The 18,352-nt window shown below is 37.6% G+C and overlaps 1 protein-coding gene across 3 annotated transcripts in view; it reads left to right on the top strand.

Moving 5' to 3' along the window:
- The first annotated feature begins 18,075 nt into the window (after positions 1-18,075).
- Positions 18,076-18,352, top strand: part of LOC102006443 (natural killer cells antigen CD94-like) — an 8,856-nt gene continuing 8,579 nt past the window's right edge. For all 3 annotated transcript variants that reach the window (XR_260067.2, XR_260068.2, XM_005378931.2), the window contains exon 1: positions 18,076-18,189. Coding sequence is in view for 1 of the 3 variants with exons in the window: in XM_005378931.2 (XP_005378988.1) it covers positions 18,183-18,189 (7 nt within the window). In the remaining 2 variants the exon portion in view is untranslated. The remainder of the gene's footprint in view (positions 18,190-18,352) is intronic.

Raw genomic sequence — 18,352 nt, 5'->3', positions numbered from 1 at the left:
AACATAATTGTTAAGCAACAACATAGCGATATTATAATGGAAGAAGAAATTTGCATAACGCTGCTCCCATAGAAAATAGTATGACTTTCTCAATTTTGGAAGTCAGTTTTCAGCTTGCCTGCCATACAAACGTCCAACTTATTCTGCAATCTCATTAACTAAAGCTGACTAATTAAAGACCTCGTTGCAAGTCCGATTGAAACAACAAAGCTTTCATTTAACATTTCAATTGTGAAACTTTCATTTTAAAAATTTGTCTCTTTCATAGCATCTTTAAAAGGCCAGAAATAAAATATTTCGTTTTAATTCAACAATTTCAGAAGTTTGAGAATTACCAGAACAATGATGATTCTAAACAGATTCCACTTTCCTTAGTCCTCTCAACTTTTGTGCCTTCTACATGTGCCAATACAGTGCCCACTCTCCTTTGTTTATTCTGTAAGACTGTCTAAAATTAAATTCCCAGGTCAATAACATCTGCACTTTACAATTGTCCTCTCTCTGAGCTGTTTATGCAGCAGGGAACGGCGGCTATGGTGGGAACAATGGTTGGTAGCACCAGCCTCTTGTGGTGAGAATGAAGATCCATCATACCGTGATTTTCTCAGGGCTCAGCCTGAAAGCTCCAGGATTTAGCCCAGCAGACAGTTTGGTTCCCCTTATTACCTCCCTCCAGCAGAAAACTCAGACTGTCCAAATGGTGCAGGGAAACACTGCTGCTTGGACATTTGCTATGCTGCTGGTACAGATAAGGTGGCTCTAACTCTACAAGTGTGTGGGGCAACTAAACAGCCCACAGGCCACAAGCTAGCTGGGGACAGCTATGACTGCAGGTGCACAGAAGGAAACAGAATAAAAGCCTCTAGCCTGCATACTGGTGCAGAAAGAGACAACATACTACTGACTGGCCCCACCCAGCCGGAAAGGTGGGCCCGGTCAGCTTTCATGAAGCACCTCAGATACAAGGATCTCAGGATGCCACTCACTGCAGCTCCCCAGTACCACATAGATTCCAATATTAGGGATCCGGTGAAGAAATTTGACCAACACCTCAGGGTGGAGGCAGTTTTGGATTCATTTTTCTTTTCTTCTTTATCCCTTTTTATTCTTTTTCTCTTGCTTTACTTTTGCCTTCTGTTTGTTTTTCTCTTTTATTTGATTTCATTCACTTTTATGTGTTTTGGGGGGTATTTCCCTCCTCTTCTCTTTTTCATTTTACCTTCCTTCTTAAAAAATCTTACTTCTTCCATTTTCACTTTCCCCACCCAATCTACATGTTATTACTTTATTAGTACTTTAACTATTATTAATATTTAGCCTTTTACTTTCCCTTACTATAGTCCTTCTTTCCATTGGTAATGGCAGCATAGTTACTTTTCAATTTTAATTTGTATTAACACAAGTTTGGAATGTATAGTGGCTGCATTCACCATGGAGAATTGGTACATGCACACCACACAGCTTAATATCTTTATGTCCCTTTCATCTGTGCTTCATCTCTTCATTCCCTTCCTATTTGCAAAAGTTCTCTCTTCGTTCTTTTTATTGTCTTTTACTTTGTTCTTTAATTTACTTATACTTTGAGTCTCTCATATAAGAGAAACTGCAAAATTTCAGATTGTGTATCTGATTTATTTCACTTAATGTTATGACCTCAAGTTTCATCCACTTTTTTTATAAATGACTCAAGTTTGTCCTTTATGGCTGAATAGTATTTCACTGTTATAAATACTATGGGACAACAATTGTGGATTAGCCACATGTGCCCTAAATGTAATCACATGTGTCCTTATAAGAGATAAATACAGAGCTATTTATCCCCAAGACACTGATTTAGATAAGGAGTAATTCTTCCCTCAGAATTATCAGCCCTACTAAGACTCTAATATCATCTTTACATGATTCATTTCAGACTTCTAGCCTTCCAAAGTATTAATGAAGAAATTTGTATTGATCCACTAGATTTGTGGTTATTTTTCATAGCAGCAATTGCAAAGCAAGATCCACACAAAATGACTTTCTGCTGTGATATAGTGCTTGAACTGCAGGTATGGGACAATGGTGGTAATAATCTTAACTAGACAATAAACTAGAGCATGTTCATTGCTGATGTGATGGAAGTTCTGGGTACAAGAGTCCATGAGGATTTTCCAGGGACTTCCTGGGACCTTACCCTGAGACACAGACTGAGCACTAGAGATGTTACCGTAACAAGAGGACCCAAAACGGGGGGGGAGCGGGAGAGAGAGAGAGAGAGAGAGAGAGAGAGAGAGAGAGAGAGAGAGAGAGAACTTCCCTCTATTATCTGTCCTACATTCTTCTTTCTCTACATTTCTTAGAACACACAGCAAGGCTTGTTGATAGAGACCTCTACAAAGCAGACCTGAGCAGGATTTAAATTAATCAATTGGCTTTTCATGTTCACTTGTTAATCTGTTCAAGACCTAGGCTCCTTGTCTGGAAATGGACAGTGGACTCAGTAAGTGAACCTCTGTGAGTCACTAATCCCTACTAAGGCCTGAAATAGCAGATGAAGCTGGGAAACCTCAAAGGATAAGAAAAAAATCACAGCCAAGGACACCTGGATCTGATCTCAACTAGATGAAGACTATAGCCTCAGGCATCTCACTCCTGGGTGGATTAATTTAATTCTTATTAAGGGTTAATTTAACACATTACTTGGAGAAATTCTTGAGTAATTCCGCACTTCTTGAGTACTCCCCTCCCTTCTTCTGATAAACAAATAAACACAGGCCACCCAGAGAAGGTCTTGGTCTTAGCCCTAAGAGAATCTCAAATTCTGTGAGAGGGCTTTGATCCTCCTGGAACCCTGAAATCATTCCATGTGCCTCTTTTTATTTAGCCTTCGCCATGCACTCATTTGGGAGATTGTGGACCTGGTCAGTCCACAATAACTAGGGGATATTATTAACCCAAGAGCTTGTCAAGGTTGGGGTAAGGTAAAATAAAGTAGCAATAATAATGGTAATATATTTTATCATAAGGAAATAGAAATCAATTGTAGCTTCTGTTAAGTTGAAAATGTGTAGATAGAAACTGAAATTCACTAATTTATTGCACTGGAAGAGATTTTTGCAATGGCAAACAGAAACACCACAACACCCAAGATTTTTCTTTATTTTTTTTATTTTGAAGAGAATAGTAAAAAAAAGAACAATAGCAACATACCAACATCACAGACGTAAACAAAACAAAGAAAGAACATTAAAAGTGATACAGGGTTTCAAAACAAAATGATAGGAATTAACAGTGATTGTTATATTACATATTGTTATCTTCAACTACATTGCTCAGATTACCAGATGTAAGAATGGAAGATTGTTCAAACCATTAAAGAGAGTAAAAATTAATTATTAAATAAAACCTTAGAGATAATACAGAGTTTCACTAGACAAGATGGTAGGAATTCACCAGTGGTTGTTTCCTTGCATATTGTTGTCTTCAAATCAGTTGCTCAGATTACCAGAAATAAGCATGCAAAATAGGTCAAAATATAAAAAACTTTAAGCCTTAACTGTTCCTTTCAATATACCATCATACATCAGCAGTACAGTTTTCCTAGTTGTTCTTCTATATACTTATATATATCTCTATATACCTCTATCTATCTATCATCTATCTATGTATCTGTCTATTTTTTCCTTCCTTTCTTTTTTCTTCTTTCCCTCATCCCAGCTGTTCCTTCCTTTCAGCAATTTCTTTCCCTTTCCTATCATCTGTTGTACATTTTGAGTTTTACTTAATCTTTCAGGTTCCTACACCAAGGAGACAATATGATGTTTACACATGACCAACACCCAAGATTTGGAGGCAGATTTATTTATGTTGGTGGGCACTGACTGAGAGTATTCCCAAAATATCAGACTATTCCCAAAATATCAGAGATCACTCTGGTGGTCTAGGGCTTAAGTGGGATAAATAAGCAGGAAGGACAGAAGCAGAATGACTTGTCCACTGGGGATTTGATTTTTAAAATATGCATCATAGTGACCAGCTATGAATCACAGTGACCAGCTGTTTCTAGGAGACAGAAGCAACCAGAACTGCAACAGAAACTGTTACCTGGGCAACTAAGAAACTGAAGTATACTGGCTGGCGTGGGCAGGCATTTTCTATTATTTTTCCCCCTGCAAATCTTTCCTGGGTATATTTCATGTGATCTTCTGAGATAAGGCCCAACTAGAAGCTGTTACATTAGGGTTGTCAGTGGTCATAGCCAAAGTCCCCAGTATTCTTATTATGGAGTTTTTCCCTAAGTTGCTTTTTAGGAAGACACATAATTTAGGCCTATATGTTCCATAATACTACTCTAGCAACATAATGAGGGAGTTAATCTGATCTAGGAAAGTTTCCAGTGTGCCTTGGATGCTCATCAAACCTTCGTCAAGTGTTTGATCATTTTATTCTCTTGGAGTAATCATCCATAAACCACAGCTAACAAGGCCAGGGAAGCAAGAACTTGGGTGAACAGGCTGAAAAGACATAAAAATCAAGGGGAGTACATGTAGAGCAATGCTGTGAATGATGTCCTCAGGCTTCAGCTGTGCCTGGCTGGTCAGCATCCAGAGTGACAGAGCAGAGCTTTGAGTGTGTTGTCCCTGCAGAGTGAACTGTCTTGTCTAGATAAATTCTCTAGTGGATCTAAGGCTGAATTTATGAAACTTCAAGAGCTGTTAATATGGTGTGTGCAGGGGTGTCTATAGGTATAGCTGGTCTTTCAACTAAATTTTTTTTTTTTTTTTTTTTTTTTGGTTTTTCTCTGGTACCGGGAGCCGAACTCACAACCTTGTGCTTGCCAGGCAGGCGCTTTGCCGCTGAGCTAAATCCCCAGCCCCTTTCAACTAAATTTTTATGGAGCTGATTACAAGCTGTTTTTTTAACTTTTCTAGAGTTTTGTGGCCTGTATACTGTGTGTGGTCTACAAATACAGACCTATTGTCACTGCCAGTAGTCAAGGGTAGGCCATATCTAGGGATGATTTTTCATAGCAGGACACTATAAACTTCTGTTGTCTTCTTAGTGTGGATAGAGAATGGGCAGTCGGGGCCAGTGACACAGATGCTGAAGCCTGACCTGGCTGTAGGAGCACAGATGCCAGTGCAGTGGCTTGAGCTTGCAGTACATACGATGGGGGCAGATCTGGTGGTTGGGGTCGACGTTTTAGTCAGTTGGATCCCTGCAGGGTGCTTAGGTACATCAGTGGCAGGTTTCCAAACAGCAGCAGGAAGCAACAGCAGGAGAGCTTTGGTTAAAATAGCTTTGTCCAAGGTGATCACAGCATATCCAGCCTGTCAGACTCTGTTCCCAATAAAGTTACTTCCATCCATAAACAGGGTGTACTTGGAATTGGTTAGGGGTCCATTTTTTAGAACAATTCACACCAGTACAGCATGTGGCACCTTCACAGTTAGGTTTTAGTTTAAGGTGAGCTTGTCAGCTTTCTTGATCAAAAGGACAGTGGCTGTTAGAGCATAGAGGCAAAGGGAAAAGGCATCCCTTAGCAACTGGATAGATGCCTGGATGCTCCCCGGGGCTGATAGTCTGAGTAAGCATCATTTTTGTGAACTCAAGGATTCAGATTTATAGAAGCCAGCAACTCCAAGAAATTTGTGGTTTCTTTCTTGCAACCAGTTTCTGCCAGATATTATAGCAGAGTTTTTGTGTCTTTCCTGCAAGCAGCTTGGGTGTCATTAACCAGAAGTGCAGCAATCCTCTCCAAAGCGGGTAAACAAGTTTTTGAACCTCTGGGAGGTTGCATCCGGGTCAGTTAACCTTTGAGTTCAGAACTGGGGTCTTTGCAAAGAGGAGCTGGCTGACAGGAGCAAACTGAAGGCAGAAGAAAGCATTCTTAGGTCCAGGCAGGTGTGTCAGCAGGTTGTGGGTTGTAGCAGACTGAGGTAATGTATATGGAGGGCAATTACAGTGACATTGGTAGCACAGAGATCTTGAACTGGCTTTACAGGCAGGAGAGGTATTTTAGCAGTTAAGACATTTTACAGTTCTGAAGCCTCATTTTGTCCTTTCTCAAGGGACTGTGATGGAACTGGAAGGGACAGAGAAATGGGTGTTCCAGGGCTAAATCTGTTGCCAGAGCCTCCCTGAAAGTAGTGGGAGAGTTCCTGAACCATTGTGGTAATTGAGTAGAAGTCCAAAAGGGGTGTATAGGCTGGGAACCATAGACTTCAAGGTAATGGCTACATTGTTCATGGCATGGAGTTCTTGCCCAAGGTGATTAACAGTTTATCAGGTTGATGTGTGGCTGAATGCCTGTCTGTTTTTCCTGCAGCAAGAGGGGTCACAGTCAGGTGGCATGGTTGATGGCCAGGCCTGGAGGCAAGTCTTTAGTTCACATCTCTGGGAGGAGAGTTTTCAGAACTTCAGGACTGTTATCTTTCTCTGGCTGATGCAGGTGTCATCTTCCTGTCAGGGAACAGTCACAGGTGAAAGTGCAGGGTTAAATGAGAGGGAGACTGACAGGATTGGTGTAAAGGAGACAGGAGCAACCAGAACTGCAACAGAAACTATTACCTGGGCAACTCAGAAACTGAAGTACACTGGTGGGGGTGGCATTTTCTGTTACAATTTGAGTTGCTTAAATAACATGGTCTTATGATAGAAAATGTCTAGAAGATTTTGAATTATCTGAGAATTGGCCATGTTAATGGAAATTGGAAGCATGGCAAACCTACATTTCCGGCTAGGAGGACATTGAAAAATATTAAATTCGGTATAATAGGCATATTCTTATAATGCTTTCTGACTTTGCTTAACCCTAAATTTACAGAAGCATTATTCAAATTATTAGAATTGGTCCAGCTATCAGAATAGAAATTTTGGTAATCCTATAGTTATTGTCATAAGTCTATTTTTGTTTTGTTAAAAATATCAATAACCTATATACTTTTATAGTTTCAATCTTCCTAGATTATGTGGTGTTCTTATTGTCAGACCCTATGAATTATGTCATTTTTAAATGGTTTAAAAGTAACATTTGATTTCTTAAAAAAATCTATAATCTTGGTAAATCTCAGAATTACATAATCATAACATTTTTATAGAGGTGTAGATAACCAATAAAATACGTTTAAAATAAAATTTGCATGTAAGAACATATTTAAAATAGTGAGTCATCTTAGATTTTGAACTGCAGTTGGGTCCTATTAAGGCATTTTGATTTTGTTATCTGAAATGAGAAATTTGGCAGGCCATGTGGAATGATACGGTAAAGTTTATAAAGGATGCTTAAAAAGACACACAGATGAAAGTGACATTTGAGTAGTCCTCCATGAAATGCAGGAGAAAGCTTCAAAAATATTAAAGTGAGGATTTGCAACAACAGTGCAAATCTCTAAGATGAAAGGCAACTTGGTATGTTTAACTAATAGTAAGAAGGGGGAGTGGTCAGAACAGAGTAAATAAGGGGAAAGGAATGGGAAATGAAACCAGGAAAACAGTTAGGTAAGCAAGGGTATGCAAATATTTTGTATTTTATTGAAGTATGATTGTTTCCAGGGATCCAGACAGCAAAACAAAGCATCTGTCAGATCCTTAAGCAAAGGTCATGTAGCACACGGTCATATTTATAAAGTAAGTAGAGAATCCAGACAGACAGAAGGTAACACAAAGGTTGGAGGTGAGCAAGACAGACAGTTAGTACCATAATCAGGGCTGGAAGAAGCAAAGATGAAGTCAGCTCACCAGAGCCCTTTCTACAGCAGTTTAAGTGTTGCTTCTGTTATTAAGAACCATAATCATTTTTGCCATGGTATTCTCTAATATTTTCTTCCTGGCAGTGTAAGGGCTGTTTTTGTTTTTTTTTTCATCTTTATCTATTATTTTCTTCTACAAAATATAGCACCCTCTAAGCACTGTATGAGAAAGACATTCTAGTTAAGATGTCAGGGAAAATATGACTCTAACATTTATAGTCCAATCAATGGTTTATGGTTCTCACGTTATTTTTCTGTGTTTGACTTTTTTTCTGTTATTTTAATGTGTAAATATTGTCACAGTCCTGACTTTAGTGCTGCTTCCTGTGGTCAGACTTGCCAGAATCACACAAATAACACACTCAGTGATAGAGATCAGCCACATTCACACAGGTAAAACTCGCTTTTGTTCTTTCTTTCCTCGATGGTGCTGTCTTCTGCTCCTTGGTCAGATAAATGGCTGTGACCAAAGCTTTTAAAATAGCATCTTCTTGTTCATCAGACATGGTGTGCTCTCTGCCCATTATCCTTCATTTCATCTCTAAGATCATGCGGTCACCTCAAGGGTAGTATTTCTGTTGACTGTTATTTTAAGTGTCAGTGACTGTGTGGTTGGAGATACTCTGAAATGTACAGCCTGATGTGTTGATGTGTCAGCTACGCATTTCACACCCACAGAGAGTACTGAGCTGATGACTAAAGTCTGAGCAAAATAGTAGACCAGGGACATAACAGAATCCAGAGATTTCCATTTACTCTACAAACTTCCTGTAAGTAATAATGGGTGTCCTCTGGGCCTCAGTATCTACAGACTGACCAACTGATGGACAGACACACACACACACCTTTGAGCACTAGTTAAGTGTTTAATATGTTATATGTTTATACATTGAGCCATGTTCACAATATATTTCCAATAAACTATTCAGCTTCATTTTCCTTTTTATAGATGGTGAGAATGAATTTTAAAAGAGTTATGAACCTATTCACATTTAAAGACTAAAAAAAGCAAAAGAAAATATTCATAACTACTGACTCTTACCACTTCATTCTTAGCAGAATGGATAAGAGGAGAAAATCCTCCCCTAGTCAGGACTGAGTAGATGGCAGTTTTGAATGCTAAATAGTCTATATTTGAAATTTTTTAGCATTGTGCTATGAGTTTTCTAAAGCTTTTGTGTGTTTAGCTTTCCTTTGTTTATCTCATCAATGCCATAATTTTTATACCAATGAGGCAGATATTTTGATTATGACTTCAGTATATTTTTAAGTGTCATTCAGTTTTTATAAATCTTTTTATGACCTGGCTCACTCACCCAATCCTTCATAAAGTTACTAATTTCCCCTTTTATTTATTTTTTTAATTTAAGTTTATTGGTACATTTCAGGTATACATGACCACATTCATTATAGGGAATTGTATCTCTATAGGATATATCTTGACTCCTCTTTTTTTCCATTCCCATTTTCTCTTTTCAAACCCCCTTCCCTTCCTGTTCACAAAGTTCTGTCTTCGTTTTATACTTCATTTCTCATTTTTTTCTTTCCCTTCCTTCTTTTCCTCTGCCCTCCCTATTTCCCTTTCCCTTTTGAACTGTTTCCTTCCTATTTCACAGTATATGTTGAACATTTATGCTCTTACTTGCATTTTAAGTGTTTCACACCAGAGGTAGTAAACATGATATTTGCACATTGGTGTCCAATTTATTTCACTTATGATTATGGTCTCAAGGTGCATTCATTTAGCTATAAAGATCTCAATTTTAACTTTCTTAATGTCTGAGTAATAATTCAGGACATTATGTTTGTGATGCAGGCTCCTTGCTGCTGAGAAAATTCCCCACCCCTATAATATCTTTTTTATCCATTCATTGGTTGATGGGCATTTGGGTTCCTTCCAATATTTAGCTATTATAAACTGTGCTGCTATATACATGGGTGTGTGTACATCACTATGGCATGCTTTCAATTCTTCTGGGTCAAATGAGACCATACCCCTTTTTTTTTTTTTTTTTTTTTTGGTTTTTTTTTGGTTTTTCTCTGGTACCAGGAACCGAACTCACGACCTTGCGCTTGCCAGGCAGGCGCTTTTGCCGCTGAGCTAAATCCCCAGCCCCCATACCCCTTTTTAGTCATTAAAAAATTGATTATGTTTAAAGTTAGCTGTGGCTGGCCAGGCATGGTGGCTTACACTTGTAATCCCAGCACTTGGGAGACTAAGGCAAGAAGATTGTTGTGAGGTTGAGGCTGACCTGTGTTACATAGCGAATTGAAGACCAGTCTGAGCTGCACAGCAAGATCCTGTCCCAAGAGAGTCAAAATAAGCAAATGAATAAGTAAGTCTGCTGTGGTTTAGGCACAAATTGAAGAATATGGATTGTGAGACACACAAGAAAGATCCTGGCAGGCTGACAGAGACAGACAGTGACAAGGTAAACACTGTGTTAGAGCTCAATTGTTTGCACATGTATTTGCATCATGTTCCACCTTTTCTACACACATGGGGTTGTACTGATAGAAATTGAAATATTACACAATAGAGATGGTAGCAATTTTTTTTTTTTTTTTTTTTTTGGTTTTTCTCCGGTACCGGGAACTGAACTCATGACCTTGCGCTTGCCAGGCAGGCGCTTTTGCCGCTGAGCTAAATCCCCAGCCCCGGTAGCAATTTTTTAACTTGAGTATATGCTTGTCTTTTTGTATTGTAGATCATAGTCCTGACATCCATTTCTCTTTGTAAACATGTTTGTCCAAGAAAGAACATCACTGTTTTTGTGACCACAGAAAGCCTTGGAGAGACTCACTGAATGGAAAGAGGAGTGTGCAATGCAGGGCATAGGTTAGAAGTTGGGACAGAGAGTCATTGCATGGTGGAAATGTAGGTATGAGATTAGCAGATTTATTAACCAAGTTCTTCTTTCTAAAACAGAAGCTCGCATGATATACAAGTGTATGCTGTAGCCAGCAAGTGGTGTTATTACATAAATACATAAATCTGTAGATGAAAATCACTAAAAAATTCACATTCATACTTCTCAACAACAGGCTGATAATGCTTTGCAAATAATGAGAACATTTTCCCTTTCTGGTCCATGGCACAATAAGCATAAAAAATGCCAGAAGTATTTATCCCAGTAGATTTTTGACTAATAGAGGCTTTTCCTACACTCACAGGAAATATTTTTTCCTATGAAAGACAGAGCTTTCAACATCTTTAGGTCAATTGTGAGTTTTTACCATCAGTATTGTTAGGAGCAGGAAGTAAAGATTTGATATGAGACATGATGGTAAATATTCCTTCAGCAATCACTAAAATTTGTAACAGTAATACGAGGCAGAAACTTATTTTCACATGAAGGCATGTAAATTTTATGTGCAACAATATGAATATATGTGTACATATAAAGGATACTTCATTTGGGATTCCTGGAAGAATCTTGGTCATTGTTTTTTTGGTACAGCTAGGTATGGCATAAGGAAGCACTACTAGGTTTGGAGGATTGGATTATACAGTTTTAGATAGTTTGAAGACAATTCTAGAAAACAAGAGAAAGGCAAGCGATTACTTGCACAGCTGTGGATCCCACAGACATGCAGTGCTTCTCTCCCACCTGCGTGTCTTTCTCATTCACTTCTTTTCCTGTGTTTGCTCATGGATCTTTTTCTTAGCACGGCTCTTCCTCATCCTCTTATTTAAACTTTTTCTATAACATCTTACACCCCTTCTTTGCTTGGCACCCTCAATTCCAGTTTTTTTGTTACATGTTTCTTCACTGTATATACTTCTTCCACATGTGTGTTCTGATTCACTATTGTAGTGCAGTTAAAGCCCTGGTAAACAAAGATGTCTATTTCTTCCAGGGGATCCTGCTGCATTTATGGCTCCTAGAAGAATACCAAACACTGAGTGAATACTCAGTAATCATTTCTTAAATTAAAATGAATCAATTTTAACCTAAAACTTTTTCAAAACCAGTATTGGTGCTGCAACCTGGGGAAATACAGTAATCTAAGCATCTTTTAAAGGCTGATTCTTTTTAACAGGGGGTGGTGGCATTCACTGTAATCTCACCTTCTGGGGACCTGATTGCAGCCTGGGCCATTTAGAGACTTAGCAAGACCTTTATCAAGTCAAAACAAAAAAGGGCTGGCTATGTAGCTCAGCGTAAAGGCCCATGATTCAACCCCCAGTACCGCAGGAAACAGAAAGTATCCATTTATAAATATTTATTTCTGAAATTATAATTATTAACATATGAATTGTAAAAAAAATAACTTCTATTGTCACATTTTCATACATGCCTGTAGTGTGCTGGTTAAATGCACCCTCCCTTGCTTAGATTAATTTTAATATTTTTGAAGATTAGTTTTAATCTGTTCGAATATCAGTACTATTTTTCCATTGAAGATGGAAAATGGAAAATGTTCCTGATTAGTATCCATGCAAAATTTATTACTTTAACATAAGGGAAAATATTCTGTTCTTTATTGAGTATTGAAGGGTAAGAGTGAAAATTAGTCAAATTAATTTAATAGTACTTTTACACATCTAGCACATCATTTTGAAAACACGAGCAGTGCTTGCAAATATGAAATGCCCTTCCTGGTTATCTCATACGTTGGTCAGCGCTCTGACAGGTTTTCATCCTGGAGCAGCACTTTCTTCCTCGCATGTCAATCATGGGACTGAGCAAGCGACTCAGTCACATTTCAAGGACCTGGGATAAAGTAAACAGGCTGCAGGCCATTTCTTTTCTTTCAGTTTTCATGACTCTGAAGGGTTCCATAACCAGAAAAGAACCTTACTTAAAAATTGTGTTATAAAATTTAGCACATGTCGCAAAACATTTTCAAGTAATCTCAAAAACAAATTCCTTAGAATCACAAAGATAGGTTTTCTCAACCAAGACATCAGTAATATTTTCTACTTTTTCTCAAAGCACCTAGAGTAACTCTTCCATTCTGTGTGTGAATATGGTGTATGCATTTCTACTGTGTTAGTAATAAATTATGCCAAAATTATCTAATACCTTTATTAGACAGAAGCTTTGTACGAGGTCAGACTGGTAGAGTTAGTCTGTTACTGGAATCAAGTCTCCCAGCTCACTGCCGAAAAGGTCAATTGTTTTGAGAGCCACAGTGTCGAGGCAAGGAAGCTGACTTTATTCAAAGAGCCAACTCAAGAAAAAGACAGGGGGCTCTTGTCACAAACTGTTCCTGGCCTAAGCTGATTGCGGATGCCTTACCTAGGCAGCTGCTCCATGTCTTTTGTCTGATGGGTATCTTCCTACAATGGGTGGGCCACAGGACACAAATCTGATCCTAGTTATACAGTCATGAGTTGCTTTTTTGTTCTGCAAATCTTAAAGACAATGATGATTTCCTTGGGGTATGCTTGATCCCAATTTGTGACGTATTACACAACAGCCAGGCTAGAGGGTGGCACCAGCTGTCATGGGGTCTTCTTGCTGATTATCATACCCATTCCAGTGAGCAACTACAAACTGCCAGTAATGAACAAAAACATCCTAAATCCTTGGCTACAATAAGAGCCAACATTTATTCATATCATCTATCTCTTAGTGCCTGCCTGAAACATTATACATATAATATGTTATATATATTATATAATATATCATGTATAATATATCATATAATATTTATATATTATAATATACAATATTATATATTGTATATAATATACATTTATATAGAAATTATAAATAAATATATAAATAAATTATATATTATATATAATTTAATATATAAATTATATATATTATAATATATTATATATAATGACATATACAATGGGTGGTAAATATCATTTAGCTTTTATAATCAAAATATAATGCTTATTTTGCACTTACATCATTCTGGCAAAGATTTATCTTCCCCACCACATACATACACACGCAGCACACAGCACACTCCTGTATGTACATATATACATACATATTCCTTTTACTAAAGTTAGAGTTTCTTTTTCCAACCACGGAAGCTACCTTCAAATAAATTCTATGAAGGACTACTCATGGTCAATACGCTTTTCAAGTATGTTATTACTGAATATCCAGAAATATCATAAAAATCAGAAATAGACATTGGTATGTATAGATACTTTTAAAAATTACAATTAAAGGGTAAGGATCTGGGTGTGGTGGTGCATGCCTGAAACCCCAGCACTTGGGAGGCTGAGGCAGGAGGATCTTTGCAAATTCAAGATCAGTCTGGGCTACAAAGTGAGCTAAAGATCAGCCTGAGCTGCATAGCAAGACCCTGTCTCAAAAAGACACAAAAAAATTAGAGGGTAAATTATAAAATCTTTAAAATTATCATTTATATGGCTTTTTTCACAGATTTATTTCAGGGTACTGGAGCTTGGAAATACATAAGTTAACACTGACAAATGCAAGTTTAGTTACAAAAATTAAAAAGATAAATTCTTTAGATGAGAGATTTTTACAGATCTGATTCTGAATGTCTGGTCTGGATACTAAGGTGTTGCATTATTCTTAGCTAGGGAAACTTTTTTTACTTCTCCTGTATCTTTTTCTTTATGCCCACAATTTCATCAGTGGATGACAATGACCCTTTTAAACTTCTTTGCCTAATGTACCAAGAAGGAGGCTCACGGTCATTTCACTAATACTTCCCAAACTACTGGAGTTTTCAACTCCAAGAACAGACCAGCTTGCCAACTGTGGCCCGTTATTTAAAGCCCCACCCAGCAGTTTACCACAGAGAATCTATTTGCAGCAATACTGGAGCCACAGCTGTAGCTGAGCTCTTCAAACCTCTTTCATGAGGTTCCTGTACCCACGTGACAAAGTGCTGTGCGCACTCACCTGTTAGAAAAGATGTGACTTAAAGGCTGAAGCTAAGAAACGTTGAACCCGGTGAAGCGCTTTCTTCTCTCAGATTTTAAAACTTCCTCTTATCCTAAACAATCAAGAAAAAAGCCAAAGTTTCATGTAAGTGAATATTGCCAATTATGTCACCATTGTTTGAATATTCTTGTGTAGGTTGCACTATTTTGTAAAATAGTTCTTAGGCCGTGTCAAGTGCTTAGAAAGATCTACAAGGGATGATCAAAACATACAGTGGATGATTAAATTCAAAAAATTATTATAGTGAAAGATACATTGCCATTTGTCTTTTTCAAAACACTCTCCCTTGCTTTGAATACACTTATCCCTTCATTTTTGTCATTTTCTGAAAGAGTTCTAGAAGCCCTTTTCAGAGAGTGTCTTTACAAGCTGTGATCAAAATACAGTCCTGCTTCTGAGTACCAAAGGCAGACTTGTAAAACCATTAGGGGTGTTTCCTCACCCACCTTACTCACTGGATCTGGCACTGGGTCAAAATAACTGTGAAAGGTAAATGTTTTGAACTGATTCAGGATATGAAGGTAGCCCGGACAGTGCAGTAACTAAAGGCACAAAAGACAACTTCCAGAACTGCTTCCAAAAGTGACAAAAACACAGCCGTGCTTGAAGTGAGGGAAGTATTTTGAAGGGGTTAATGGCGATGTGTCTTTGACTGTAATAGGTTTTAAAAAAAAAAATTGGAATATTAACCATATTTTTCAACTACACCTCATACGTTTACCCAGACTGATCTTGAATTTGCAAATTTGCACATTGTTTTTTTTCTTTTCATTTGAATTTGAGTAAGTTACTCCTGAATTAGATGCATAATTGGTTTTTGTTTTATTTCAGTTTTTTTAATTGGTTTTTGTTTTGTTTCAGTTTTATTATTTATCTCTTTATTTCTTTTGGTGGAAAGCAGGTGTCTTGGTTTGTTTTATTTGGTGTAGATACAAAGGGGAATATTCTTGTGTAGTGTCTCTGGTTCCCTTGAGTAAATTTGCAACTGTCAGTTAAAACTGAAACTAGAAATGATCCGTATTTGTAAAAGTAAGGCTGTGTCCAAACCCAACATATAGCAGCAAGTAAATTGGATGACTTAGCAGAGATCAGGTTGAAGTACTGTGCTGAGTAAGAACTGAAGGTCAGTGTTTCACTCAGATGTATATTTTTCCACATGCAGTGGACGGGGAAGGCTTTCAGTGCAAAGTTTGGACTATGTATGGAGTAAAGATGGGAAGGAGAGTGTGTGATTCTGGAAAACGGGGAAAGCACAATGTTCAGAATTGCTATGCCTGGGGCTAAATGTTGCTGGACTGTACTAAGTCCCGAGATTCATTTTGCCCTTCTGAGTGGCCGTGTGTGAGAAAGCAGCAAAGCTTTGAGTTCTAAGAGGAAAGAAAAGCCTGGAGATACAGAAATTCAGATAGAAATTAAGCAAATGCATCAAATAGCTCAGAGGATGCAGGAGGAGCAGTGTAACCTCTACTACAAATAGAAATGAGGGGAGATACCAGGACATGAAACAATTTAAATTTCTAGGTACAAAGAATCAAATAGGGTGGGTAGTTCACACAGAATGAAAGTGAAAACTCTCTCTCTGTCTCTGTCTCTCTGCCTCTCTGTGAAACTTGCATGTGTTCAGTCAACTCATTTGTGATGTGAGGCTGGAGTTGTTGGATAAACACATCTTTAATGAATTTTTGGTTCTGAATCAGTGAGCTGAGATGACAAGGGAAAAGACAGTAACTAATGTTACTCTCTCCACATACAGAGCTGAAAATTTAGAAAGGTGGCTCTCTTGGTGCTGGAGGGATTGTAAAAACTCTCTTTCACTTCAGCCACAAATTAGCAATGCTAAACTCCTTCTTGAGTCAAAGCAATTTTATATGAGGCAAAATGAGTAATATCAGGTGGCTTTCTGCTAGTTCAGCTTTGTCTGACACAAAGACTGAGAAATAGTATAGTTCAAGTAAGAAAAGGGTTCTGCATAAATTTTTTCTCTCAATTAGAATTTGCGTAACATCTGAATGGAGGAATTTTATGATTCCATTCTCCAGAATGATTCTGGTTTCAGCAATTTTGGAGGCTCCTTGAAAGCAGCTGTATGCACAGAATGCAAATCAAAGACCTAGATACTGTTTGATTTCATGGAAATAAACATGAAACTAGACGTTGTTTGTTGTTTTAGTTTTTTTTTTGGTTGAAAATCCATGTTTATTAAGAAAAGTTCATCAGTACTATTATCATGCTTAAAAAGAAATAATAGAAAACATAAAATTCTCCTCTGAGGTCTGCTCTTTTTTGTAGATGAAGGTGGTCTGTAATTCCATATATCAAATTGTAAATCAGCGTTGTTGCCCTCAAGACTACTGTTCTGCCTTGTCTGCTTCACATTTGAAATTCTCACTCATAAAGTTACTCCTCTGAGAATAAAAAAGGAAACTGGAGTATCCATGTGTTATCTGAAAGAGACAGCTCAGAAAGCAATTATAATTACGTATGAGTAGATATGAGGATTACCCAGCAGCTGAAGTCATGTTTAAAGAACTTTAAAAGAACAAGCAGGCAGGTTGAGAGAAGCTTAGGCTAATGTTAAGTGTCAGGTTAAGGCTGCAGAAGTAGTTTTCGAGCACGTGTCTCTGTGTGCGTGTGTGTGAGTGTGTGTTTGTTGTCTGTACCTGTGTGTGTGTGTAGAACTGTATAGAAAGCCATATTTGTTCTGGTTTTTTTTTTTTTTGTGGTTTGCTTGCCAGGACTGAGTTAATGAAGCAGATATCAAAAACACATAATGAGATATGGAAATAGCCTATACTAAAGAAAAATTTAAAATCTACAAACAGGTATGGATATGAGTTTGATTTGAAATATATGGCATGTATGCTCTGGGGAAAGACTGCCAGGTTTTCAAACTTAAGTGAACATGGGAAAGTCACTTAGCTCTGCTGTGCCTCAGCTGTCTGATTGGTAAAACAGGGCTATTTTTACGTCTTCATTATCAACCTATCTACAGAAGTAAATGAGCTAGCATCTGCGAAGTGCTTTAAATTGTTTTTAGCATAAGGTAAATACCAAATGTTCATTATTGGAGATGTGTAAAATTCTGTGTGGTATATTATTAATCTAAGTTAATTTACTTTTGCTTTGTTCATCTTTCCCTTATTTCTCAAATAATTTTTAAAGATAACTGTGACATTAAGATATCATTAAACAAATTTCCTCCCACCGTCTTTAGTTCTGGTCAAAGCGTTAGTGTTATAGTGAGCATTTCCTGTCCTGTGGTTCCTGGAACACCTTAGAAGCTTCTAATTTTACTGCTTCTTCTGCAACACATGCATCGCACCAGTAAAGGATTCAAGAATATTATTTAAATACACAATTTTCTGCTAAGTGCTTTAAATTGTTTTTGGTACAGGTAAATAATAAGTGTTCACTATTTGTAGATTTGTAAAATTTCTTTTTGTTTTTCTTTTTAGTTTTTTTCACCTTTAGCCTTTTGCTCAGCTCTCCACAATTCAGTATCAGATTTCTTAAATGACTACACTCCGTAACTTCTCTGCATGAGCTTGGAGTATCGCTTGTCATGGCAGGTATGTGCAGCCTACTTGAAAAATTAATAAAAAAAAAAAACTAGAAAATCTGTCTCAGCGCTTAGCTAATCTCAGGGCAGTAGTTTAAGAAAAAAAAAGACAGGGGCTGGGGATTTAGCTCAGCGGCAAAAGCACCTGCCTGGCAAGCGCAAGGTCGTGAGTT

This window comes from Chinchilla lanigera, unplaced genomic scaffold (genome assembly GCF_000276665.1).
Source record: "Chinchilla lanigera isolate Chin_1 unplaced genomic scaffold, ChiLan1.0 scaffold00012, whole genome shotgun sequence".
Taxonomy (NCBI): Eukaryota; Metazoa; Chordata; class Mammalia; order Rodentia; family Chinchillidae; genus Chinchilla; species Chinchilla lanigera.
This window is presented reverse-complemented; position numbering and strand designations above follow the sequence as displayed.